Source organism: Cervus elaphus, chromosome 13, assembly GCF_910594005.1.
Source record: "Cervus elaphus chromosome 13, mCerEla1.1, whole genome shotgun sequence".
In the NCBI taxonomy this organism is placed as follows: Eukaryota; Metazoa; Chordata; class Mammalia; order Artiodactyla; family Cervidae; genus Cervus; species Cervus elaphus.
In genome coordinates, this window is record NC_057827.1 from 66,581,075 (window position 1) to 66,607,689 (window position 26,615).

Genomic DNA, 26,615 nt, shown 5'->3' on the forward strand with positions numbered 1-26,615 from the left:
CGGGTGTCAAAGCATTGAGGGGTTTACGACGCTTTTTCCTGCTGCCTCTCAAAATTGTAAAAACTGCCCAGTCCCCAAGCCTCGTGTTTGACTCAGCTCACCCTCACTTGCCAAGTGCCTCCGATACGCCGGGCGGCAGATCTGTGCCTGAATCCCAGCTTCCCCACCTAGCTGCAGTGTGTCTTTGAGCCAGTTACGTGACCTCTGAGCTTGTTTCTTCCTCTGAGAATGGTGGCAATCTATGTGCCTTGCCAAACACTGATGATTAAGGGAGATAGTATATGAAGTGGCTCCTGGGGTTGCCTGGCAGGCGACTTTGGTGGTTATTATTGTCATTGTTTTATAAGATTCGATTGTGCTTTTATATTGTTTGTCATACTGTCTACACTTATTATAGCTTGATTGATATACTATTAGTGCTTTCCTGCTCTCCAAAGAGTGTACCACTTATGGACCGGAAAGTGGTCAGGGGGAAACAGGGCCTGGGGAGTAAGAGTACTAATTATTCAGTGTAAAGTCAGCTACAGGGATGTGTGATACAGCATGGGGAGCATAGCCAATATTTTATAATAACGATAAATGGGGTATAAGCTTTAAAAATTGTGAATCACTATATTGTATACTTGTAACTTATATAATATTGTACAGCATACATTGTACATGCTTCAGAAGAGAGCATACCACTTAGATTATGTTGTTAGGACTGTAGCATGTGTATAAAGAGTAACCACTCGTAAGTCATAGGTGGCAGCATCTTGAGAGCTGAGCACCTATCCAGCAGAATTCTTCATGAATTCTGCAAAGCCACACACGCATGTGTGCACACATGCACACACATGCACACGCACACTCCTCTGACCTCTCTTAGAGACGAAGCTTCTGACTCAGCAGGCTCTGATGAATGGCCGCCAGCCAGTTATTGTCATCAGCTGCATGCTGACTCTGGCAGGACAGAGCACGGGACGAGGCCAGGTGGTCAGAATCACAGACGGTGTCCTGCGGGTGGAAGAGAGTGGACACGCAGACTAACCCCTCCCCTCCGTTCACGCTTCCCCCACCTCTAGTCCTGGTCCCAGGCTTAGTTCTCAGTGGGGAAGCTTAACACGGCGTTTAGAGGCATAGCTAGTCCCCACAGTCTCTCTGCTTCTTATATTGTGACCTGTGTTCAGGTTCAATAGCACATTAAAGACAAATGTGGAGAAGAAAATAGCAACCCACTCCCATATTCTTACGTGGGAAATCCCACGGATGGGAGCCTGGAGGGCTACAGTTCATGGTGTTGCAGAGTCTGAGTGACTGAGTGACTAACACTGAAGCAGAAAGTCACAAGGAAGCAAAGCTGAGAAGCCAAATCCAGGTGTCGGGCCAACCAGCCCCATTGAGTGGGACTGATGAGGGCCCCAAGTGGATCATGATGCTGGCTCAGTGGACACACTGATGAATGGATGGCATCAAAGTCTGAAGTGGCCGCAGCAGGGTGCCCTTGTTGCTTTTCACCCCTGAAAACAGTGCTGCCGCCACCTGAGAACATATGGGCAGGAGAATTCAGTCTTTGCACCATTTCACACACTGACCGAGCACCGTGTCCTAATTAGAGGATCCGGAGCACTTCCAAGTCCAGTTATAATTGGACTGATGGATCCTGAGCCTGCAAAGCCGTTTCTGGGCCCTTTCCTGCATTTTACAGTTGAGGGAACTGAGCCCAGAGGACCTAAATTCAAAGACCAGTCCTCTGCTCGCCCTTCTGCCATCCTCTGGGCATTTCTTTCACCTGCTGGTTGCACACCAGCGTCACAGAAGGTCAGAGGCTGGCCCAGCTCTGCATCAGCCCGAGGTTGTCCCGGCCCCAGCCTGCTGGACCCTTTCTGCCTGGCCCGGGCCAGATCTCAGGGCAAGCTCAAGCAGTGGCCCCTTTGCCACTTGCTCTCGCCACAGGCCCAGGGTTAGATGCTGGGCCATCTTCCCTGCCTAGGGTTTTCTCTCCTTTCATGTGTAAGTGACAAAACTCAAACATTGAGGAGCCCTGCCAATGGCACCCCACTCCAGTACTCTTGCCTGGAAAATCCCACGGACGGAGGAGCCTGGTGGGCTGCAGTCCATGGGGTCGCACAGAGTCGGACACGACTGAAGCGACGTAGCAGCAGCAGCAGCCATAACGTCAGTAGCCAGTAAGCTGCTTCTTTCTTTAGGAAATGTTCACATGCAGGAAATTTTCTTTAAGTGAAAGCTGGGAATAAGCGTTCTTGTTAAACAAATACAGAGCATCTTTAAGCTCTTAATAGTTTCTAATAGCCTGGCTGTGACTGTCATGGTCTGACTTCACTTTCTCACTAAACAACTGATTTGTACTTTTCCTCCTGTTTACACAGGTGGTTCGTGTTTGACACAGAAACAAAAGACTTGGTCACCGTCCACACGGATGGAAACGAACAGCTCTCCGTGATGCGTTACTCACCAGGTTAGAGTACAGACCGTTCACTGTAAACCTCCAAGAGATAAAGCCCTGCATAGATGTCTCTAAAAAGGAACATTCACAAGCCCCCTCCAGAGTGAAATTAACAGTACATCTGTACATAATTGTGGCGTCTGGGGGCCCTCCCCCTCCCTCCTTTGGAGCACTGTGCCTGTGTGGTTTTATCTGTTTCAGCGCGTCAAGAAGAACCACGTTAACATTTATAATAGCTTCTCATGCACTCATGCTTTTTTTTAGTATTTATTTATTTGGCTGCATCAGGTCCACCTGCAGTAATCAGGATCTTTCACTGAGGCACATAGACTTCTCTCTAGTTATGGCACACAGGCTCCGGAGTGCACCGGCTTAGTTGACCCATGCTGTGTGGGATCTTAGTTCCCTGACCAGGGATCGAACCCAGGTCCCCGCATTGGCAGGCAGACTGCCAACCACTGGAAGGCAGGGAAGTCCCCACTCAGGCCTTCTTGACAGATGCTTTTGGAGCAGGTTGCTTGGGTGTTGTTGTTTTTTTTTTTTTAACTCTTTATTATGGAAAATTTCAAGCATGGACAAAATTAGAGTAGCGTAGTGAGTTCCATGTACCTATTCCCCAGCTTCAGCGTTTAGCCATTTGTTGACCCATTATTTCACCCCGTGGCCCCTCCCATGTTGTTTCTGAAGCCGGGTCCCAGACATCTTATCCTTTCATCTGTCACTGTTACTATACAGAGGGATCTGGGGACTCCCCTGGTGGGGCGGTGGTCAGGACCCTGGGCTCTCCCTGCCGGGGGCCCAGGGTCAGTGCCTGCTCAGGGAAGTGAGATCCCATAAGACGCATGGTGGAGTCAACTATATATATATATATAGAGAGAGAGAGAGAGAGAGAAATCTAAAAAAGATGAGGACTTTTTAACAGCTTTATTGAGGTATAACTTACATACAATAGTTTACCATTTATGAATGTACAAGTCAGTGATTCTTAGTAAATCTGTACCGCAGTACAGCCATCATCACCATCCAGTTTTAGAACCTTTCCATCACCCCCAAAAGTTCCTTTCCTGCCCATTAGTAACTCATCTCCACTCCCAGCCCCAGCCCTAGGCAACCGTGGATTTGCTGTTCTGTGTCTATAAATTGCCTTTTCTGGGCATTTCCTATCAATGGAGTCCTACAGCACGTAGCCTGTTGCATCTGGCTTCTTTTATTTAGAATAATGTTTTTGAGATTATTCATGTATATGTATCAGTAGTTTATTCCCTTTTGACATCTAGATGGTACCCCGTTTTATGGGTATAGCATGTTTGGTTTGTCCGTTTAACAGAGAACATGGGATTGTTTCTGTGTTTGGCTGTTATGAGTAATGCTAAGAACATTGATCATATGTCAATTTTGACTGGGTTTTGGTGTTTTTTTGGCCATGCCAAGCAGCTCAGGGGATCTTAGCCTCCTGGCCAGATAATGAACCCAAGTCCTTGGTAGTGAAAGCAGAGTCCCAGCCCCTGGACCCCCAGGGAAGTCATCACACGTCCATTTTGTACTCACATTAGTTGCTCTGTCTGTCCGACTCTTTGTGACCCCACGGACTGTAGCCCACCAGGCCCCTCTGTCCATGGGATTCTCCAGGCAAGGACACTGGACTGGGTTGCCGTTTCCTTCTCCAGGGGATCTTCCCAACCCAGGGATCGAACCCGGGTCTCCTGCATTGCGGGCGGGTTCTTTACCGTCTGAGCCACCAGGGAAGCCCCTTTTGTGCTCGTAGGTCTTTCTTAATCCACAGGTGCTCCCTCCCTCCCTCTCTGCCTCTCTATCTCTCTCTCTCTCTGACACACGCGCCATCCTTGCTTGTGGTTTATGTGGTGAAGAAGCTCATTTTTCCCCGAGCAGTTTCCACACCCTGGGTTTTGCTGAGTGCATCTCTGTGCTTCACACGTCCGTCCATCCTCACACGTCCCCCTGTCCTCACATGTTCCTCTGTCCTCAATGTCCCACCATTCTCACACACTCCCTGTCCTCACACATCCCTCTGTCCTTACTCATCCCCCCGTCCCCACACAGCCCTCTGTCCCCGTATTTCCGGTAAAGTCATCTGGAATCCAGACCTTCTTCCGGCTCAGTGTATCCGGGTCTCTTCCTCCTACCGGAGACTCATGAGTCTGCTTTCTGTGCTTTTAGAGCCGTCGCTGCCCAACACTTCGATCCCTAAACAGAGGCTGAGGATTGGTTTTCCTATTTTAGCCTTTCTTCATTTATCAGTTATAATACATCTATGAAGACTGACTCCTCTTCATCCGTAATATTAATACCTTTTTGTTACCTAGACAATATTTTAGGACAGTATTTTGTTAGTATGGCTGCGATGTATGGCAGAGTTCACATAGGAAGTTGGGATAGACGCTTGGTTTCTTTCACTTTATTTACCAGTTTCCAAGATAATGAGTTTGTTCTCCGTTCCCTTTAACAATGATTAGTTGTTAGTGGTGGTAGCTTCGGTGCCATTATGAACTTAAGTGTATTTGGTATGTTTCAATCTGTGGTGGTTATGGTAGCTGATACAATTTATCCATCATTGGCCATTTCAGGTTGGTTCCTGAGTCTTTCTGACATGTGTGCTAGAAATGGTCATGGCAAATGGGTGCCATAAGGGGCTTCCCAGGTGGCTCATGATAAAGAATTTGCCTGCAATGCAGAAAATGCAGGTTTGATCCCTAGTCCAGGAAGATCCCCTGGAGAAGGAAATGGCAACCCACTCCAGAGTTCTTGCCTGAGAAATCTCATGGACAGAGGAGCCTGGCAGGCCACAGTCCATGGGGTCGCAAGAAGTCGAACCCAACTTAGTGACTAAACAACTAGGCAGGATATTGTTTCTAAGCTTCATCATTTATGTTTGTGCTTCAGGAAGCACTCTTTCTCTGTGATCCGTGGGACATTCAGCTATGTGGACGCTCTCGGAAAAAGTGATTTTAGTCCTTGGTAATACTTGGCTAAGACTGAATTACCATCATTAGGGGTATCGGATTCATTCAAAAACAATATTGTCTCTTTGAAATAATTCGTGGCTATTTATTCTACATCTGTGATGGCCACTAGCATTATCCTTTGCCATTGATAAAACGGTTATTCTTAACAAATGAAGCATAACCTTGCATGTCTTTGCAGATGGGAATTTCTTAGCAATAGGCTCCCACGACAACTGCATCTACATATACGGAGTCAGTGACAACGGGAGGAAGTACACGCGGGTCGGCAAGTGCTCGGTGAGCGCGCGGGTCACTCCTCGTGGGTCTCTGCGGTCACTCGACACGTCCGGTCAGCGTGGGTGGGAATCCGTGAGGCGAGTGAGGCTCACCCAGTTTTCCCTCTCCCAGGGTCATTCCAGCTTCATCACCCACCTGGACTGGTCTGTCAACTCACAGTTCCTCGTGTCGAATTCCGGAGACTACGAAATCCTCTACTGTGAGTGGCTCCCTAGGCCTGGCCCGGGTGCAGATCTCCCGGAGCTTCATTCTGACTCCACATGGGGCCTCCTGCAGAAACCCACCGCCTGCCCGCGTTTCTCGGCTTCAATCTCTCCTCTGCTCAGCAGAGGAGACAGGCTGGACAAGCCCCTGCTTGGCACTGAGATACTTGGGGGTCGGGCCCCGAGGAGGGGAAGGCCCGGCCCTGCAGGGAGAGGCACAGAGACGGGTCATAGCTGTGCCAGCGAGAGGGCAAGAGCCTGTGAAGGCATCACCCTTCCCAGCTGACACCGTGAAGTCGGCCCCGCTGGGTGGACAGCAGCCCCCGGGGCCCCTCCCCTCCCGGCCAAGTCAGAGCCCAGGCGGGGCCGGGCCACCTGCGGGTGATGAGCGGAGAAGGCTCCGTGCCGCTCACTGGTGCCCCCGCCATCTGTCAGGCACCTGCCACGTGCTGAGCACGGGGGTCGCAGGGCAGAGGGGGTCCGGTGTCTGCCCCACTGGAAGGTACTGAGAAGTGCAGTGTGCCTCACCCACACACACTCGGGTGACCCATAGCACGTCCCGGCTTTTTCTATTTCGAAGACAAAGACATACCAGCTCAGATACAAGGGCGCAGACATCAAGAGCCAGTGGGTGGGGAGGTGGGCACCCCCCTGTTGAGAGAGAGAGGAGGAAAGGGGTCTCCCTTGGGCGGGGCAGGCGGCCCTGCCTAATGCAGGGCAGAAGCGGGGGATGGTTTCCAGGGACAGGCTGTGGGTCTAGAATCTTCTCAAAATGGTCTCATACTCCTTCAGCGAGAGTTTAGTTGAGGAATACACGAATCACCCACGAGGTCACAGGTACTTATGACCGGTTTCCATCAGCTTTCGTAACTCGGAGCTGAAAGGATTGTGTGTGTGTGTGTGTGTGTGTGTGCATGCACGCATGTGTGTGTTTGTGCATGTGTGTGCACAGGCGCACACTTGTGCCCAAGCGTGTGTTGGGAGAAGGCTGGGAAGCCTGACAGAAGGGGGCATGGTTGTGTCCAGGGGGACAGTGAGCAGACGGAGGTCTCAGAACCAGAGGTGATCAAAGAAAAGAAGCCAGACAGGGGAACAGACCCAGAGAAGGAGATGAGCAGAGATGGAAGAAATGAAAGAGGGGTCCCCTCCGAGGCCTCAGGGCTTAGGCTGTGAGCACGGTCCCCAGGGGGCTGGGAGGTGGACGGCGTCCCTCCCCCAGAGGGCTCTGTAGCGGATGGGGCCTGGCTCTGGGGGCCCAGCCTTGCCCGGGGAGGTGGGGGGCTTTGGCCTCGATGTCACCAGACCTGCGTCTGCCCTTCCAGGGGTTCCTTCTGCCTGTAAGCAAGTCGTGAGTGTGGAGACCACGAGAGACATCGAGTGGGCCACATACACCTGCACGTTGGGGTTCCATGTCTTCGGTAAGGTTTCTGCACCTTTCGTTCCATTCCAGCTTAAAGTGTGTCTCCTTTGAGAATGACTTTCCAATAGTGAGGGAATTTCTCGCTTGGCTTCAAACTGCTCTGCCGTGCATGGACCCCACGGACTCAGGACACACTCCCTGCTGCCCTGGGGAAGGGCCAGGCTTGTCCAGCTATGGCCAGGCAAGAAGAACCAGAGCCCTTTCTCTTGTACACAATGGGTCCTGAGAGAATTCTGTAGAACCCTCATATACGAGGTTGTGTCAGACTTCTGAGATCAATGAACCAGATGTACGTGTGGGCTCAGTCGCTTCAGTCATGTCCGACTCTCTGTGACCCCATGGACTGTAGGCCCGCCAGGCTCCTCTGTCCATGGTGATTCTCCAGGCAAGAATACTGGAGTGGGTTGCCATGCCCTCCTCCAGGGGGTCTTCCCAACCCAGGGATCCAACCTGCGGTTCTTATGTCTCCTGCACTGGCAGGAGGATTCTTTACCACTAGCACCACCTGGGAAGCCCAATGAACCAGATGGCACCCAATCAATTTATTTGTCACTTGTTAGAGTGATTGTGTTTTTTTGACCCTTAAACTAATTTTTTTTACCTCCTTCAAAGTTTAAATTAGGAGTATATTCATAAATGATCTAAAATAAATTGCCACAATTTAGTAGTATGAAAAAGAAAAGGCAGTACTTAGAGATTCTCTATGTATGACCATAAGTCAGTAAGTCGGTCAGAATTTCACAAGTTCCCTTATAGCTGGTGTTTCACCGTCTTTTGGTGTTAAATGCTAGAATGCCCTGGGTTTACTCCAGACATCCTATTGAGAAAGCCACGTGCATGCAACTCTCTCATATCCAACATTACTGGGACTAGTAGGGTTTTCTGGAGCCATGATCAGAAGACCCCAGGGCACACCTCACCTACTGGGTGCCACCAGGCAGGCGGCAGCCATGAAGGGCTGACACCAAGGAACACCTGAAAGGCACAGGCAGTCTCAGAAGTTAAAAGTCCTTTGGAGAGACTCTCATATGTAAAGAGTTACCCCCAAAAAAGAAAAGTTATGAAACTGCAGGCTAAGGACTAGTCAGCTTCCCATCAGATGCTTTGGGGATAAAGGAAAGGCACTGCGTCCAGAACCAGGGATTCTGTCCCACTTTCTGCTGTAGCATCAAGAAGGGGCCCCAGAGAGGTAGAAGCCCAGAAGGACTATTACTGCAGCTCTCATTCAGCAAAACAGGCTTTGCCATGGGGGTTTCCAGGGGTGGCCTGCAGGGAAATGGTCACCGAGGCTGGGAGCCAAGACAAAGCATTCCTTGGGCCTGGTTTCTAAATCCGGGACATTTCTGTTCTCGTGGGAGTTCAATGGCCAGTCCCCACGCAGTGTGGCCCTCGTATTTCCAGTGCTCTGTCTGGGGTCTTTGTTTTAGGAGTGTGGCCAGAGGGCTCGGACGGAACAGACATCAACGCCGCCTCTCGGGCCCACGAGAAAAAACTCCTGTCAACCGGCGATGACTTTGGCAAAGTGCACCTGTTCTCCTACCCCTGCTCACAGTTCCGGGTAGAGCCTCCTTCTCTGGTCTCCCCCGACAGGGCGCACCTCCCACCGCTGGCCGGCTGGTAGTTGAATAGAAGGGCATCGCGGGTGACAGCACCCGGCACAAACCAGGCAGCGGAGACATCAGCCAACTGCCCCAGAGCATTTTGGGGGGGGGAGCCCAACTGCCCTCCGCAGAGAGCCCTGTCCCCAGCGTGGTTCTGGCTCATCCTTGTCTGCACTTCTGGGCCTCACCCCTCTGCCCCCCACCCCGGCTCCCTCTCCTCTCACCCTGCTGAGCTGAGCCAATGCCTGGACCACCCCTCCTCGTCCTCCCCAGACCTGACCCCTCCTCCCCTCCACCCCCCACCCCCACCCCTGCCTCCAGTCCCCGCTCCTTTGGGGTGCCCAGCACAGCAGCCTCTGGGGCTGAACTTCCCCCCTGCCCACATCCACCCCCCGCCACCCCCCAGGACCAGCCTCTCGCCGTGCAGGGGCTCCAGCGCTTCTGACCCCCCCGGGCTTGGCGCTCACTGCCCTCCGTGTCTCTCCTAGGCTCCCAGCCACGTGTACGGTGGGCACAGTAGTCACGTCACCAACGTCGCCTTCCTCTGCGACGACAGCCACCTCATCTCCACCGGCGGCAAAGACACAAGTATCATGCAGTGGCGGGTCGTGTAGTCCCGGCAAGCCCCGGGGGGCACCGAACGGCCGGGAGGCACAGACTCGCATCTCGCTCGGTCACTGTGATTTCTGCTTTGTTCGAAACGTCCTCACAAAAACCTCAGGAAAACCATGCCCTTTACCGGTTACCTTAGCTTAGCGGATCGGTGAGCGTCACAGCGGGTCAGCCGTTCAGGTCTCTCTTTTGTTGTACAATATATGAAACATTTAATATAAAAAAAAAGATGCCACGGTTTACATTACAGTGACGTCGAGAAGTGACTGGCGTATCCTTCGTAGCTTTTCTATGAACTCTTCAAAAACGGTCACAGAATGCCTTTGTCAAAGATTGTATATAGGCTTTAGTGTCTCGCCATCGAGCTTGCTGAGTCAAATATTTATGACAACGAGGTACTGAATCATGATCACTGTTGATTAATTGGTCCTAAAAGGATGAATCGATGGAGAACAGAATGGATAACTGATCTGCACAACTGAATCAGGAAATGCAAATAAGACTTTATTTGGTTGACATTTTCTAACGTTTCGTTCAGTCGTCCCTCTGGGAGGCTGGCGAGAAAAGGGGTCAGGTTCTTCTCGTGTCAAGCAAATTCTGCCTCAGATTAACTTAATTATTGCAGCAGGGTACCCAGGCACTTCAGAGTCCCTGGACTGTCTGCCTAACCGCATGCAGCCAGCCGCTTAACGCTCCACCAGTCGCATCCCCTCTGTCCCCCATTCACAGGCCCGGGTGAGTGGTGGAGACAGTTGGCCACCTTCCTCTGTATATTAATTGGCATGATATGGTATTGTATAGGATTTTAGCGATTCTTATACTAGGCTTTACTATTTTAATGCTTATGGACATTGTATATTTGTATTTTAAGACCAAGTAGACCAAGTCACAAAGGTCTCTCTCTAGCGTACCATCACCCGCGGCCGGGAGAAGTCTGGAAGGTTCCACCAGGTTCTGAAGGCAGCTTCTCTTCCTGTCTTCTGTGAATGGACGGCCTGTTACACTATGAACTAAGACTGCGCTCCGATGGGTAACGCAATAGGTGGCTTACGTTGTCAAGAAGGCCTTATCCATTTCGATTGTGTGACAGATTGAAATCTATTGTTTACATTGGGGAATGTATCTCAGATTTTAAAATAGAAGAGTAATAAACAGACTTAAAGGCGAATATTAAGATTTTTACTTGTTCTAGGCAAGTACGTGAATTGAACCGTCAACTCTACAGCACTGGTTGTTTAGAGTGGCTGATGAAGCTGAACGTTGGGAAGCATTTTTTATCACATCTCCAGCCTGCTGCGGAAGTGCCGGGCACCAGTAAACAATATGTATTAAAGATGATTCTGTTTGTATGTATCCTTATCAAATATATTCTATAATGAAATAAAATCTGAAAAGTGAATTTCTTATTGAACCTATAATCATGAAAGTATATAAATTAAAATATTTAAAATTAGATATGATTCACACTATATTCTGTTTCATATCCAGATTTTTTTTTTTCTCACCTGGGTCACTTGCAAATAAAACTATAGTTTGCGTATGGTGTGTCAGCTTTCATCAGATTAGATAACTCTCAAGAATTCAGTTTAGGACTTTCCCTAGTAGTCCAGTGGTTAAGAATCCTCCTGCCAACGCAGGGGACACGTGTTCAATCCCTGGCCTGGGGAGATCCCACACGCCTCAGGGTGACTAAGCCTGTGCGCCACGACTGCTGATCCAACACGCTCTAGAGCCCGTGCTTCGCAACAAGAGATGCCACTGCAGTGAGAAGTCCGAACACTGCAATGAAGAATAGCCCTCCACTCGCTGCAAATAGAGAAAGCACACTCACAGCAACAAAGACCCAGTGCAGCCAAAAATAAATAAAAAAAGGCTTCAGCTTGTCATATCCAGTGGTTAGTTTACTTGGTTATGTAAATACTGACAAAAATAATGATTTTAAAATTAATAATTGAGGAATAACCAGATCAGAGAAGGGAAAGGAACCCATTATTGACTTAAAAGTTCTAAGATCTCCTTGTATTTCTACATATGTACACTTTTTTCTAAGCTCAATAATGGAAAAGAGTTATGTATCTAGACCGTTATTGCCACCTTCATATTTGCCTGCATTTTAAACAAAATGCCCAGTGTAACGCCCAGTATTAGCCTTGCAGGTATTCATTAACATATTGAGCAGTAGCCATGTACCACCGCTCACCACCTCTCAGGCAGACAAGGCCTAGGACCCCAGGCTTCTGCTGGAACAGGAGACCCTAGGAGCAAAGCCAGGTGTGTGCTTCCCAGTGGCCTGTGGCCACATCAGCTCTCAATCCGACTGCAGAGACTGACAGGTGAGGGGCTAAGACTCTAACTTAGTGAAGTGATGGTGGTGTGGACTAGGGTGCAGGCAGTGAACAGGGGGGAGGTGAATGGATCGTCAAGAGAGGTTTCTGGGGTGACATCAGCAGAACCTGGTGATGGATGGGGTGGGGGCGGTCGGTGAGGCCGAGGCCACTGACTGTCCTCTGGGCAGATGTCAGTGCCGTCGACTAAGATGGGGAGTACTGCAGGCTTGAAAGAGGATGATGAGGGGGGCGTGGGGCAGTTGGGGTGAAGTCAGGAGCCCTCCGAGATGTCCAAGTGTGGTTCGGGCAGGCATTCGGCCAGCAGGTGCAGAACGCAAGTCTGGCTGGAGATCGCACTGTGAGTGATGCTGTCCGCGGGAGGCCAGCAATGGCTGAATCTGGGTGTGGCTGAATGTGCAGATGCTGGGCAACCAGGGCAAGGAGTGGGAGTGGGGGATCCTCCGACCCAGCCAGGGGGGCTTGGATGACTTTGAGAGCAGGTAAAACACGAGCGATCAGAGAGGAAGGAGAAAAGCTGGCAGAGGGCCTGGGTGCAGCAGAAACCAGATTGGCACTGAGGGGTATGGATGGCTCAGCGGCTGGGTGGCTTGACTCGGTGCTCGCTCTGGAGCGACTGTGGGCTCTTGTTGAGCAAACAGCTTTCCAGCGTCTGTGTGCGGAGTGCTGCTGGGTGGGGGTCCAACACTCTGGGAGAGCTTCGGCAGGTGGAGGAGAGAGGGCACGAGGTCAGGGGCAAAAGCATGGGGTGGGGGGCCTCCAGGGCCAGCTGGGGCCAGTGGCGGGGAAGCTCAGCAGATCCTGGCATCCCTGGGCTTACATCTGTGGTTTCCACTGGGTGAGTGCGCCCTGACAGCAGGGCGGGAGGGGCGGCCTGTGGTTCACTGGAAAGCCCCCTCAGGAATCTTCCCATGCCTCCCCCCACCACCCCGTTTTGCATTTTACTTGCACTTCCAGAGGTTGTGCGTTTTGCCCTATTAGTCGTTTTTTCTGTGATTTGGAAACCGGCTACCCTGGTGGCTCAGACAGTAAAGAATCTGCCTGCAATGCGGGAGACTCAAGTTCAGTCCTTGGGTTGAGAAAATCCCCCAGAGAAGGAAATGGCAACCCACTCCAGTATTTTCTTGCCTGGAAAATTCCATGGACAGAGGAGGCTGGCGAGCTACAGTCCATGGAGCTGCAAAGAGTCGGACACAACTGGTTGACTAACACACCATCATCTGGTCTTTGACGCAGAAGAACGCACAGAAGAAATAATTTGTGAAGACCCCCTGGCTTCTTCAGAGAGAGTCCATCCAGTGCAGAATCCGGGAGGCAGCTTTTTGGTGAAAGTGAGCAGATAAGTGTGTACCTCTTGCAAGGGAGAAACTGACTCCAGGCTATTGTTATTCACTTGCTAAGTCATGTCCGACTCTGCAGCCCCATGAACTGCAGCACTCCAGGCTTTCCTGTCCTTCAACTATCTCCCCGAGTTTGCTCAGACTCATGTCCATTGAGTCAATGATGCCATCCAACCATCATCTCATCCTCTGTTGGCCCCTTTCTCATCTTGCCCACGATTTGTCCCAGGATCAAGGTCTTTCCCAATGGGTCTTCACACTAGTTTTCAATTTTTTTAATAGAAAATCTCAAACATGCAAAGAAGTAAAGAGAACTTCTCACCCAGCTTCAAAAATGATTGCTATCCTGAAAGCCTCATTTCTACTATCTGCCCTGACTGTGAATGGGGAGGGGGGAACTGGAGCACATTAAGAATAAATCCAAGGGGCTTCCCTTGTGCTCCGGTGGTTAAGAGTCCTCCTTGCAGTCCAGGGGACACATGTTCGATGCCTGGTGGGGGAGGATCCCATAAGCCACAGGGCAACTTAGCCTGTGCCTCACAACTGCTGAGCCAGCGCTCTAGAGACCATGCCCTGCAACAAGAGAAGCCACTGCAATGAGGAGCCCGAGCACCATGGCAAGAGAGTAACCTTTGCTGCCTGCAATTAGAGAAAGCCTGCGTTCAGCAGCAAAGACCCAGTGCAACCAAAAATAAATGAATGAAATGTCCAAGCCACCATGTCGTTTCACCTAGAAATACTTCAGGTTGCTTTTCTGCCGAGGACACTCTTTGTAACCACTATGACCTCATCACAAAGGACAGACTTAATAGCAACGCCTCACCTGTATCTAATACCCGTTCCATATGCAGATTTCTGCAGATGTCAGACCAGTCCCAGGTCTCAATGCCAATCACAGGGATGCGAGAGAGCCATATGCATGCCTGGGCATACAGCGACCTTGCGTGCCCCCTCCCCTGAAAGTGTGGGTAGGGACCCAGCTGCACGGGCGCTTAGTTCCTGACCCTTCTCTGACCCTGAGTCTCTCAGCCCCTTTGCCCCCCTCCCCTCCCACTCCCTCCACCCCTGGGAGGAACACTCAGCTGTCCCCTCCTCCCTCCCTGTAACTGACCCCCTCAGGATGCTTCCCTCCTGGGCCACCCAGCCTGGATCTTTCCCACCTTGGCTGGCGGTCAGGAGCAGAAGCAACGAGAAGGCTGAGAAGCCAGCCCTGCTCAGGGTGAGCCTTCCTGGCAGGAGTTCAATCCACCGCCCCCGCCCCACCCACCCCAGGGTCCCAGCTGATTCCGTGTGTCTCCTCCATGCTCTTCTACACATTTCAACAAAAATGGGACTTGAGCTCAGACCACGCTGGGGCCAGGCCACGGGGATGGGGAAGGGGGGTGCGGCATACAGACTTTCTGCTGCCTGCCTTTGATCAGACGGACACCTGCGCTGGGGAAGTCTAAGGGAGGGGTGAGCTTGTGGACATGGATTTTGCCTGAGTACAAAATTGTGGGGAAGTTAACAACAAATTTGGTTATTTCAGCTTCAAACCAAAGTAGGTGCGTAACACCCATAAGATGAAGACCGAAAAGGTAACCAACAAAACTTAAATCTCTTTTCAAGTGTTTATTTTTTTAAGTGTAAACCCTCCCAGCCCTGCCCTGGTAGCTATAGGTACGCCACGTGGTGGCAGAAAGCAGAGCTCACCTTGTTTTCCCTGGCTCACCAGTTCCTGTCTGACCGCCTTAGGCTAGGAGTGTGGGGAAAGAGAAAGGAAATTCTTTTTTTTTTTTTTTGAAGTACAGTTCATTTACACTGTTGTGTTAGTTTCAGGTATACGAAAAAAATGAATCAGTTATATAATATATATATGCAGATTCTTTTCCATTGCAAGTTATTACATGATATTGATTATAGTTTCCTGTGCTATACAGTAGAACCTTGTTGTTTATCTATTTTATATGTAGTAGTTTGTATCTGCTAATCTCAAACTCCTAATTTATCCATGCCCCCCCTTCCCCTTTGGTAACCATAGGATTATTTGCTATGTCTGTGGATCTGTTTCTGTTTTGTAAGTTCATTTGTATCATTTTTTTAGATTCCACAAATGAGTAATATCATGTATGTCTTTCTCTGTCTGACTTACTGCACTTACATGATAAAGCCTAGTTCCATCCATGTTGTTGCAAATGGCATTATTTCATTCTTTTTTATGGCTGAGTAATATTCCATTGACTTCCCAGGTGGGGCAAGTGGTAAAGAATCCTCCTGCCAATGCAGGAGATGCAAGAGATGCAGATTCAAAAAAAAAAAAAAAAAGATATGGGTTCGATCTCTGGGTCAGGAAGATCCTTTGGAGAAGGGAATGGCAACCCACTCCAGTATTCCTTACCTGGAAAATTCCATGGACAGAGGAGCCTGGCGGGCTACAGTCCATGGAGTCACAAAGAGTCGGACACAACTGAGCAAGCACACGCCACAGTATTCCATTGTGTATACACCACATCTTATTTATCCATTCATCTGTTGATGGACACTTAGGTTGTTCTACGTCTTGCCGTTGTCTAGTCTTGGCTATCACAAATAGTGCCACTATGAACACTGGGGTACATGTGTCTTTTCCAATTAGAATTTTCATCTTTTCTAGATATATGTCCAGGAGTGAGACTGCCGAATCATATAGTAACTATATTTTTAGTTTTTTAGGGAATATCCATACTCCTCTCCATAGTGGCTGCGCCAATTTATACTCCCACCAACGGCGCAGGTGGTGGTGATGGGTTAGTCACTCAGTAGTGTCCAACTCTTGCGACCCCATGGACTGTAGCCCGCCAGGCTCCTCTGCCCATGGGATTCTTCAGGCAAGAATACTGGAGTGAGGGTTCCCGTTTCTCCATACCCTCTCCAGCATTTATTGTTTATAGATTTTTTTTTTTTTTGATGATGGCCATTCTGACCAGTGTAAAATACCTCATGGTAAGCTTGATTTGCATTTCTCTAATAATTAGCAATGTTGAGCATTTGTTCATGTCTGTGGCCCATCTGTATGTCTTCTTTGGAGAAATGTCTATTTAGGTGCTCTGCTCATTTTTTGATTGGGCTGTTTGTTTTTTTTTTTAATATTGAGTCATATGAACTGTTTGTATATCTTGGAAATTAAGCCCTGGTCAGTTGCATCATTTGCAGATATTTTCTCCCAGCCTGTAGGTTGTCTTTTCATTTTGTTGGTGGTTTCCTTTGATGTGCAAAAGCTTATGAGTTTGATTAGGTCCCATTTGCTTAGTTTTCCTTTTATTTCTTTTACTTTGGTAGACTGACCTAAGAAAACATTGTGATGATTTAAACCAGAGAATGTTTTGCCTATGCTTTCTTCTAGGAGTTTTATGGTATCATGTCCTATATTTAAGTCCTTAAGCCATTTTGAGCTTATTTCGTGTGCGTGATATAAGGAAGGGTTCTAACTTCTTTGCTGAAAAGACTTTTTTCCATTGCATATTCTTGCCTCCTTTGTTGAAGATTAATTGACCATAAATGTGTGGGTTTATTTCTAGTCTCTCTATTTCATTCCATTGACTTTTATATCCATTTTTGCGCTCATATCACAGTATTTTTTTTTTTTTACTATTTTTTAAATTTTTTTCGCTGTGCTGGGTCTTCACTGCTCAGCGTGGACTCTCCCCAATTTCAGTGAGCGGGGGCCACTCTCTAGTTGCAGTTCAAGGGTTGCAGTTCAAGGGCTTCTCACTGCAGCAGCACCCCCTGCCGCCTCTGTTACGGATCACGGGCTCTACTCTCTATGGATCACGGGCTCTAGGGAGGCGGGGCTCAGTAGTTGTGGTTCTCGGACTCAGTAGCCCCCCAGCATGCAGGATCTTCCTGGACCAGGGATTGAACTGGTGTCCTCTGCATTGCAAGGCAGAGTCCTAACCATTGGACCACCAGAGATATGTTTTGATTACCATATCTTTCGAGTACTGTCTGAAGTCTGAGAGGGTTATGCCACAGCTTGTTGCCTTAAGACTGCTTTGGCAATTATGGGTCCTTTGTGGCTCCATGTAAATTTTAGGGTTATTTATTCTAGTTCTGTGAAAAATTCATGCATGATTTGATAGGAATCACTTTAAATCTGTGAAAGGTCTGTCTAGTCAAAGCTATGGTTTTTCCAGTAGTCATGTATGGATGTGAGAGCTGGACCATAAAGAAAGCTGAGCACTGAAGAATTGATGCTTTTGAACTGTGGTGTTGGAGAAGACTCTTGAGAGTCCCTGGGACTGCAAGGAGATCTACCCAGTCTATGCTAAAGGAAATCAGTCCTGAAGGACTCATGCTGAAGCTGAAACTCTGATACTTTGGCCACCTGATGCAAAGTACCGAGTCATTGGAAAAGACCCTGATGCTGGAAAAGGTTGAAGGCGGGAGAAGGGGATGACAGAGGATGAGATGGTTGGATGGAATCACCAACGTGATGGACATGAGTTTGAGTAGGCTCTAGGAGTTGGTGATGGACAGGGAGGCATGGCATGCTGCAGTCCATGGAGTCACAAGGAGTCAGACACGACTAAATGACTGAACTGAACTGACATTAAATCTGTAGATGGCTTTTGATAATATGGCCATTTTAGCAATATTAATTCTTCCAATCTAAGAACATGGGATATCTTTTCATGAGAAAGGAAATTCTTATCCTACAATGCTGGTTCTCACTCTGTGGGCAGGTGTTTCAGCTGACCCTTCCCAGGGAGCTTTCCGAGGTTCCTGGGGAGTCCTTCATTGCCCATGTTCTCTCATCCCTAGTGTGGGCCCCTTGACCTGGGGAAAGGCATTCTGTTGGCTTGCTCTCTCCCGTAGCCCTGAGTGCAGGGAAGCCCACCTCTTGTCCTCTTTCTGTGGAAATCCACCGCCCTGCAGACAGCCCTGCGAACAGGACCTAAGATGACCCAACCCTGGCTCACTATGGTCCCGCTCCTGACACCCTGATGCCTATAGATTTTTCAGCCACTAAGTCTGCGAATTCCAGGGGACACACCTGAGCTCTCAATAGAAACCACCCCCACCCCTCCCTCTTGGGAGAAAGGGGGTTGGAATCAACAGCTCAACTTTCCCCCAAAGAAATTCTCCTTACAAATCCTTTATCAGAAATGGAATTTCTGACTCTCACATACCCTTGATGTGGATGTGGGAGGCTGATCGTTCTCTCGGAGACCTCCTTTGTAAACCCTGCCCCTGGCTCAGCAGCTCCTTTGGAATGCAGGTCCACTGGGTCTCGGCTCCTCCCCCAGGACTGCGCTGGCATGCAGGCACCCAGGCATACGTGTACAGGTGCGCACGCAGGCTCACACCCGCTCAGCTTCACTGGATCTCGCCCAGCCTTACTCCTTGGCGGCCGTACCAGCAGGGCAGCCAAGTTCCCATCGTTCTTCGTCCTCTGGGCACGACCGGCCTGAGAGGTAGGATCACTCGCCCGTCTTCCAAAAGGAAGAGCCTGAGGGTCAGAAAGATAGAGGTGCATGTCCACGTCACTCTGTGAGCTGACGGCAAAGCCAAGACTGAGCTCCCAGTTCTTGGACCTGCGCTCTGCAGAGCGCTGTTCAAGGAGCAGCAAGAGAAGGTTTCTGGATAAGTTGAGAAACACCATGTACTAAGTACAGTGTGTGGTCTGTGGGGACACAAGGCGTCAGGAAACTCAGATCAAACCTGTTTACATCAGCAGTTCCCAAATGTGAGCGTTGGTACCTGCATTCCCAATACACTGATTATTGGCCATGAATATTCCATCTGGGGAAATGCTATGGGAGAAGATTCTTCACGCAGGAGCTTAAAATAGCCAAGAAAAAAGGGAACTCCAGACTTCTCTGGTGGTCCAGAGGTTAAGAATCCACCTGGGACTTCCTTGGTGGTCCAGTGGTTAAGACACTGTGCTTCCAATGCAGGAGACTTGGGTTCAATCCCTGGTCAGGGGAGTTCCACATGCCCCATGATGTGGCCAAAAAAAAAAAGAGAGAAAATATCCCACAGGCTGTGGAGCAGCTAAGCCTTGTGCCACAGCAAGAGTCCATGAGCCACAAGGAGAGATCCTGCTGGATGCAACGAAGATCCCACGTGCTGCAACTGAGACCAGATGCAGCTGAATAAATAAGTAAATATTAAAAAAAAAAAAAAAAAAAGGACTCCACCTGCCAATGTAATGGACGCAGGTTTAATCCCTGATGCGGGAAGATCCCACTTGCTGTGAGCAGCTAAGCCCATGAGCCACAACTACTGAAGCCTGCACATCCCAGAGCCCACGCTCCACAGCAAGAGAAGCCACTGCAAGGACAGCCCCGCACACCCCAGCTAGAGAGGAGCCCCGCACACCCCGACTAGAGAGGAGCCCCGCACACCCCGGCTAGAGAGGAGCCCCGCACACCCCAACTACAGAAAGCCTGTGCATAGCAATGAAGATCCAGCACAGCCAAAAAAAAAAAAAGGGAACTCAGAGGCCACATGGTTCTCCATCCCCTCCTCCATCCCTCGTTTCTGCTAGGAAGGGCTTCAAGGCCATATGCTGACCGGCAGGACAAGAAGCACGAGGGCTTTTCGGCCTTCACATGTTCCCAGCCACTTGCTTTAGATTCTGTCCTGCTTCCGTCTACAGCAGCTAGCCTCCCTGATGCACAGGATCGGCAACTAGAGACACTAGGGAACAAGCCTTTAGACAAGAGCAAGCCTTTTAATAGTCAAGTTGCCATAGCGATGCGAGGGGCAAAATGGCAGACACTGGGAACGAATTTGCTTAGAATATTTCAGCTTATAACTTTGAGGGTTAATTTCTCCCTCATTACCAGGCCTGAACTAAGAAATTGCTTGACTCCCCTCTATGTGACACAGTCTGTGGCAATTCTGAAATCCACTTCCCCAAATGGGCTTCTAGATCCCTTAGGTAACCCCAGGACCCTTACAGCCAAGACCGACAAGGAGAAGGGGCTGTGATAGTCACAATCCAGCACGCTGCCCACCCCCGTTCACGCCCATCACGCTGCAGAGCGCTCTCTTCTCGTGTCGTCTATTTCACGGCAGAAGTGATGGTGGTTTAAAACCACAGCATCAGCTCATCGTCTGGATTTGAAGCTAACTGTGGCAGAAACCAGACAACGTCCAGTGTTTCTTGTCCCGGAGCGCCTGAGGTTGCACCGTCCTCACCTTCAGTCATCCTTGGCACCGGGCCGGTGTGAAACCACCTTCAGAAGCTCAGACACTGAGGGGAAGGCTTTTCCCTTGTTCTGGCATGTTCACTCCTGTGCTGAGTCAGCTCGAGGGCTCAGATGTCGGCTGGAAGTGGAGGAGGGGAGGACCCGACAGGCCCGGGACAGCGGAGGCGGGGGACACTCTGGAGTCCTGGGGGGCAAGCCACAAAGCTACGGCACCCTTACCTCCCCCGACGTACTCTGGCCAACCGCAAGGGCAGGGCTGTTTATTTGAACAAGGCTGTTCATTTCAACAGGGCTGTTTACTTGAATGGCAGAGCTGCAGGGAAGCTTGGGAAGGGGGCACCTTGGGGGAGTATTTCCCCAAGGGTGTTCTGTGGAACATTGATTCACGGGATGTTAATGAACCTTGGGTTCATTAATGAGTCAATGAACTTAACAGGTTTGAACAAGCTTTTAGTGTGGGTCTTCTGAGAGTTTTAATATTAATACATTGATGTGCATTGTCTGGAGGGACTATTGTATCCATTCATCCATCCATCCATCCAACCATCCAGTAAGTACCATCCCCTCTCTGAGCCAGGCACTATAGTAGGACCACAGATACCAAAGGATACCACAGATCTTCCCTGGAGAAGGGAATGGCTACCCACTCCAGTATTTTTGCCTGGAGAATTCCATGGACAGAAGAGCCTGGCGGGCTATAGCCCATGGCGTCGCAAAGAATCAGACACGGTTTAGCAATTGAGCATGCCCATCTTATACCTGGACGTTTTCGCTAACCTGAATCCTGTATTTCCTCCTGCCAATTCTCTGCCTTTGGTAACCACAAAGCATGATGCATGATTTTTTTTTTTTTAGTTTATTTTGTGTTCAGATTTCACAAACAAATATGATCATATAATTTAAAAGAGAGAGAGAATAGCACAGTTCTTGGTCTTGTGGAGCCAGACAGCTGGCCAGAGTCAGGACAGGCCCACAGAGATGGAACAAGGGCACTCAGGAAGGTGACCTTTGAGCAGAGAGGTGGAATGAGAACCTGAGGCTTGAGGCCATCTGGGGGAGACCGTCCGAGTGCACAAAGTCCCCCAGGGCTAGCTGACCACAGTCACTGCCTTTCTTTGCTGGGATGTGTCTTCGAGGCAGTCTCCAGGGCAAACGATGGGGAGGATGCTATTTTGTTCAGCCCTGTCTTTCTATAGATGTAGAGACCAGAGCTCTGGGGGAACAGGGATCTGCCCAAGGTCACCTGGCAGGGAAAGCACCCCCCCCCCCACCACCACCTTAGTTTGTTTCTTTTTATAGTGTAAAGTTGGTTGTATTTTGTCATGCTGAAACTAATACATACTCATCATAGCAAACACAGAAGGAAGCCCTGCCATATCCCTCCCACCCAGAAATAGCACTGTTATTTCTCAGCGCACTTCCTTCCTGCATTTTTTTTTTCCCTAGGAGTACATTTTGGGATGTGTTTCTGTAGTTAGCATATTGCATAGACAATGCTTTATATCGCTTTTTACGTGTAACTTTATAAGCATTAGCCCCTGTCATTATAACTTCATTATAAATAACTCTGATCTGCTGCATATAAACAGGCTGCTATGATTGATTTCACTCTTAGTTCAATCCTCTTGAAACCACTAGGTGTCATTTTGGTCGCTCCAAAGAGCGCCATGTCCTCCATGTCTCAGTGCAGAAAGAACTCAGCCAGAGGCAAGGTGAAAGATAGGAAGTGGTTCACTAGAATCAGATGCGTGTGAAGCTTACAAGCAGGTGGGCAAGAGGGCCACACCCTGGGAACTTACTGGGCTACTGTTTCTTTTTGTTTATTTGTGGGGGTTTTTTCTTGGGGGGGGTTGTTTTTTGTTGTTGTTTTGGTTTGGTTTGGGGGTTTTTTTGGTTTGTTTTTTGTTTTTTTAACCACGTGTCTGGGCTACTGTTTCATTAATTGAAAGAAAAGCGGGGAGGAGAAAAAGACCACTTTTTTCCTCATTCTTGAGTAGCAATCAAGCTTCCATCATCAGCTCCTCCTTCAGGCTGGGCAGAGGAGTTTTTCTTGTCCCCGAATTGTCAAGCATGTAGTGACATGACCATCGAAATACTATTTCAGGACTCAGTACACCGAGGGTCTTTGCTTTGAAATGTCCCCTTTCCATAAACTGTTGTGTTTTATGCGTGCAGAGAGCACAGCCTAGGGGTCATTAGCTTACTGAGCTCATGGGCGGGATGCGGGTCTCAGGCCCCCCTTGTTTTACTGTTTGGGGGCACGTCCCCTGCTTCTGCTGCTTGGTCTTGTTACTAAGCAGGCCTGCTTGGTTTTGTGGTTAAGCAAATCTGCTTCCTTAAGCAATCATTAACTTACAGGGTCTCCCATCTTTTTTCTCCTTACAATCCCCAAGAGGGATTAACTGTTTAATCACCTACTCTGTCCCTTTACTCTGTCCTTATCACTCTCACCCCAATGATGGCAATGAAGATAATAAGAAAAAAATAATAAAGACCACGTTCACAGAGGGCGTTTGTCTGCAAAACACTTTCTGAGGGCCCCTTCCATCAACAGTGAAGCACGCTTCAATCTTTCCCATTGGAGGAAAACCTACCTGGTCTGTTCTTCATCTCTGGGTGTTCTGCCCTCTTCACTTCCCGCGCCCCCGCCCCCGCCAACCCCAGCTGTCTTCTCGGCTTCTGGGGTCTCAGTCACCTCTTTGGCCCCAATAAGCCCCCCAAGTAACCATCCTTGAATCGACTTCCTTTGTCTCATACCTGGATGTCCATCAAGCCCACCAGCGCCTCAATTTCTTGTCCCACATCAATTTATCCTCTTCTCTTCCCAAACCCAGTGCTGCATCCTCCCACCTGCCCAAGCCAGCAGTGAGCATCCACCTCCATCCCTCTTTTGGGTTTCCTTTTTAAAGTCTTTTTTATGTGGACCATTTTTAAAGACATTATGGGATTTGTTACAACACTGTTTCTGTTATATGTTTCGGTTTTTTGGCCAGGAGGCATGTGGGATCTCAGCTCCCAACCAGGGGTTGAACCCATACGCCCTGCATTAGAAGGTGAAGTCTTAACCGCTGGAAGTGAAGTGAAGTCGCTCAGTCATGTCCGACTCTTTGCGACCCCAAGGACAGTAGCTGGCACCAGGCTCCTCCGTCTATGGGATTTTCTAGGCAAGAGTACTGGAGTGGGTTGCCATTTCCTTCTCCAGGGAATCTTCCCGACCCAGGGATCGAACTCAGGTTTCCCGCATTGCAGACAGACACTTTACCATCCGGGGAAATCTCTCCAGCCTTCTTTTAGACTCACTGCCTGCATCAACAAGCCGCCAACAATAGTCACAACTCCAACAGCTTCCCTTAGAGAGCACTTACCCATGCCTCCCCTCCTTCAACTCTCTCACCACCCAAGGAGGGGACTTCTTTACATGGTAGTCCTCCTTTTACAACGAAAGTGAAAGTCGCTCAGTCGTGTCCGACTCTTTGCAACCCCATAGACTATACAGTCCATGGAATTCTCCAGGCCAGAATACTGCAGTGGGTAGCCTTTCCCTTCTCCAGGGGATCTTCCCAAACTAGGAATCGAACCCAGATCTCCGCATTGCAGGCAGATTCTTTACCAGCTGAGCCACCAGGGAAGCCCCCTTTTATAAGGAGGAAACTAAAACTCAGAGGGGTTAGTTAACTTTCTAGAGCTGAACAGTGCATAAGTCGGGATTTGAGCCACAAAGTTTCAGAGTCCGCAGTCAGCCATTCCGCGTCCCCAGGACTGAAGGAGCCATCAGCAAAATCCCCGCGGGCTCTCATCTGTGTTGTCTCTGTGCTGGCCCGGCTGCAGCCACACTGGCCTTTCTCCACACGGCAGTCAGAGTGAGCTTTCTGGATACCTCACTCTCTTGCTTAAACCCCTTCAGCAGCTGTTAGGGAAAATCTCCTTTGTGTTGTTCACAGAACCTTCTCAGGGGGTTCTGGGCTCCTCTCCAACACCACCTCTGTCTGCTTTCACTGCCTGTCCCCACACCCCAGCATTCTCCCTGTCACCACCCAGATTCACTAGTCTTTATAGGTGCTGTCTGTCCCCACACTCTTCCTCCCATTTTTCCTGGCCAACCACCATGACTTTCATAACTCAGCCAAAAGGCCACCTCCTCCAGGAAGCCTTCCCTGAACACCTAGTCTGATGTCTGGTCTCTCTCATGTGTTCTTCCCCACATTGTACTTCCCTTATCACATTGAACTGTAAGTGTGGGTTTACTTAGTTTACTTGCCTGTAGCCCTTCAGCCTGAGACATAAACACTGCATCTGTTCATTCTTCCTTCTCCAGCACTTAGCACAGTCCTGTGTGTGGACAGATTATCAGTAAGTGTTAGGGGGAATACACGAATGAGTGGGCAGGTGAGCATTTGGACTTGTATTCAATTCCTAAACATTGGCCCTTAACCCTGAATCTTTTCCTGCTTCCAGGGTTTTACTGTCACAAACCTCAATGCAGAGAACAGCTTCATCTGCTGGGTTTTCCTTTTAGATTTACTTCAAAGCAAACGTCCAGAAGTGGAATTGCTGAATTAGAGGGCAGGACCATCTTCATGTCCCCTGGTAGATTTTGCAAAGATGAATTCCAAAATGACAGTAACAATCTGGGAGGCTTTTTCTTTTTTAGCAAATGAATCCTCTCTCCTTTTTCAAGCGTCTTCCTGGCGGAAGCCACACAAAACTATTTTTACCAAAAGGCTCTGAAGCTCGTCCTTCTCAGAGGAGAAAGGCAGGCGGGCGTGGATGGAGACGGTACCAGCCTCTGCAGCCCATCAGCTCCACATGCTAGCCTAGTTCTAGGTCATTTGGGGAAAGCAAATTTAAATCATGTTCCAAATTAAGCAGCAGTTCCGTGAAAGAAGGAACACACGTCCATCTCCATTTGTTGGCTGTTGTTGTTTAGTCACTAAGTCCTGTCTGATGACTTTTGCAACCTCAGGGACTGTAGCCCACCACGCTCCTCCCCGTCCATGGGATTCTTCAGGCAAGAATACCGGAATGGGTTGCCATTTCCTTCTCCAGGGGATCTTCCTGACTCGGGGATCAAACCCGTATCTCCTGCATTGACAGGCAGATTCTTTACCACTGAGCCACCATGGAAGCCCCCGTCACCATGGAGGGACTTATAAACATCTTTAAAATTCTAAGAGACCAGAAAGTTATCAAAGCAAACCCATGAACTTTGGCAGGTGAGTGCTATGAAAAGATCAGAGCTGACGGCGCTTTGGGGGTCGGGGAATCATCTGATGTCCAACAATTGTTTCAGCAACAGCTTCCCACAGATAAAACCTTACAGGAAAATCCGCCCTGTAATATGGCTGAGAAAGCAGCTGCTGTGACTGGTGCAGTCAGGGGGGTGGGTGGAGGTGACCACAAACTCTCTAATCCTGAGTCCATCACCCACCCCCCACCCCCATGTGGGTCTCCTAAGTCTACCCTCCAGGATCCAACTCTGGAGGACACCCAGGCCCAGCAAGGGCAGGGGCCGGCCCAGGGCCAGACATGGTAAGTGGTGGCAGCCCTGTCTGGGGCTGACTGTCCATCTGCTGTCTGGCCAGGAGCCAGTTGGCCACTCACAGGCACGGTATCTGACGCTTCTCCAAGGAGGTCCTGCAGGTGGCTGGCCTCCCCCAGTGCTCACCATCCGGCGCCCTTGCTATCAATTTGGTTTTAGGGTTCAGTCCAATTGAAGTTCTCTTATTACCAGCCTTTCTATTGACTTTTTAAAAAAAATCATCCACTTCACGTAGATCTCCAAATTTATTGAATTCAAATCACAATAGTGTCTTCATGTAATTATTTTATTCCCATTTACCACATGTGATTATAAGTGCTTTCTCATTCCTACTGTACTTTTATTTTCTCCTCTTTAATTTCTGGGGTTTTATGGGTTTTCCCTTTTATTTCTTCTGGAAGAAGCAGATTTTAGTTTCATTTTTCGGTGGTTTTTGTTTTCTAGTTCATTCTTTTCAGCTTTTATCCTAAATGATTCCCTTCTTATTTTTAAAATTTATTTTCTTGTGTTTTAAGTTGAATACTTCATATTTTCCTTGTTATACGATTAAAAAAAAATTTAAGATTTGCTATTGTTGTATCCCATAAGTGTTACTGGGATGTTTTCTCATTTTCATTAAGTTCTTATTAATTTGTAGTTTTAATACTGATCTCTTCTTTCAGCTAAAAGTTATC

General features: G+C 49.1%; 1 protein-coding gene across 5 annotated transcripts in view; it reads left to right on the forward strand.

Annotated features, from left to right (window-relative positions):
* The window catches only part of EML1 (EMAP like 1), a 196,883-nt gene extending 185,888 nt beyond the window's left edge, over window positions 1–10,995 (forward strand). For all 5 annotated transcript variants that reach the window (XM_043921463.1, XM_043921461.1, XM_043921462.1 and 2 more), the window contains 6 exons: window positions 2,370–2,458; window positions 5,609–5,706; window positions 5,818–5,905; window positions 7,232–7,327; window positions 8,757–8,887; window positions 9,419–10,995. In XM_043921463.1, coding sequence (XP_043777398.1) covers window positions 2,370–2,458; window positions 5,609–5,706; window positions 5,818–5,905; window positions 7,232–7,327; window positions 8,757–8,887; window positions 9,419–9,544 — 628 coding nt within the window. In that variant the 3' untranslated portion in view covers window positions 9,545–10,995. The remainder of the gene's footprint in view (window positions 1–2,369; window positions 2,459–5,608; window positions 5,707–5,817; window positions 5,906–7,231; window positions 7,328–8,756; window positions 8,888–9,418) is intronic.
* The last annotated feature ends 15,620 nt before the right edge of the window (window positions 10,996–26,615 follow it).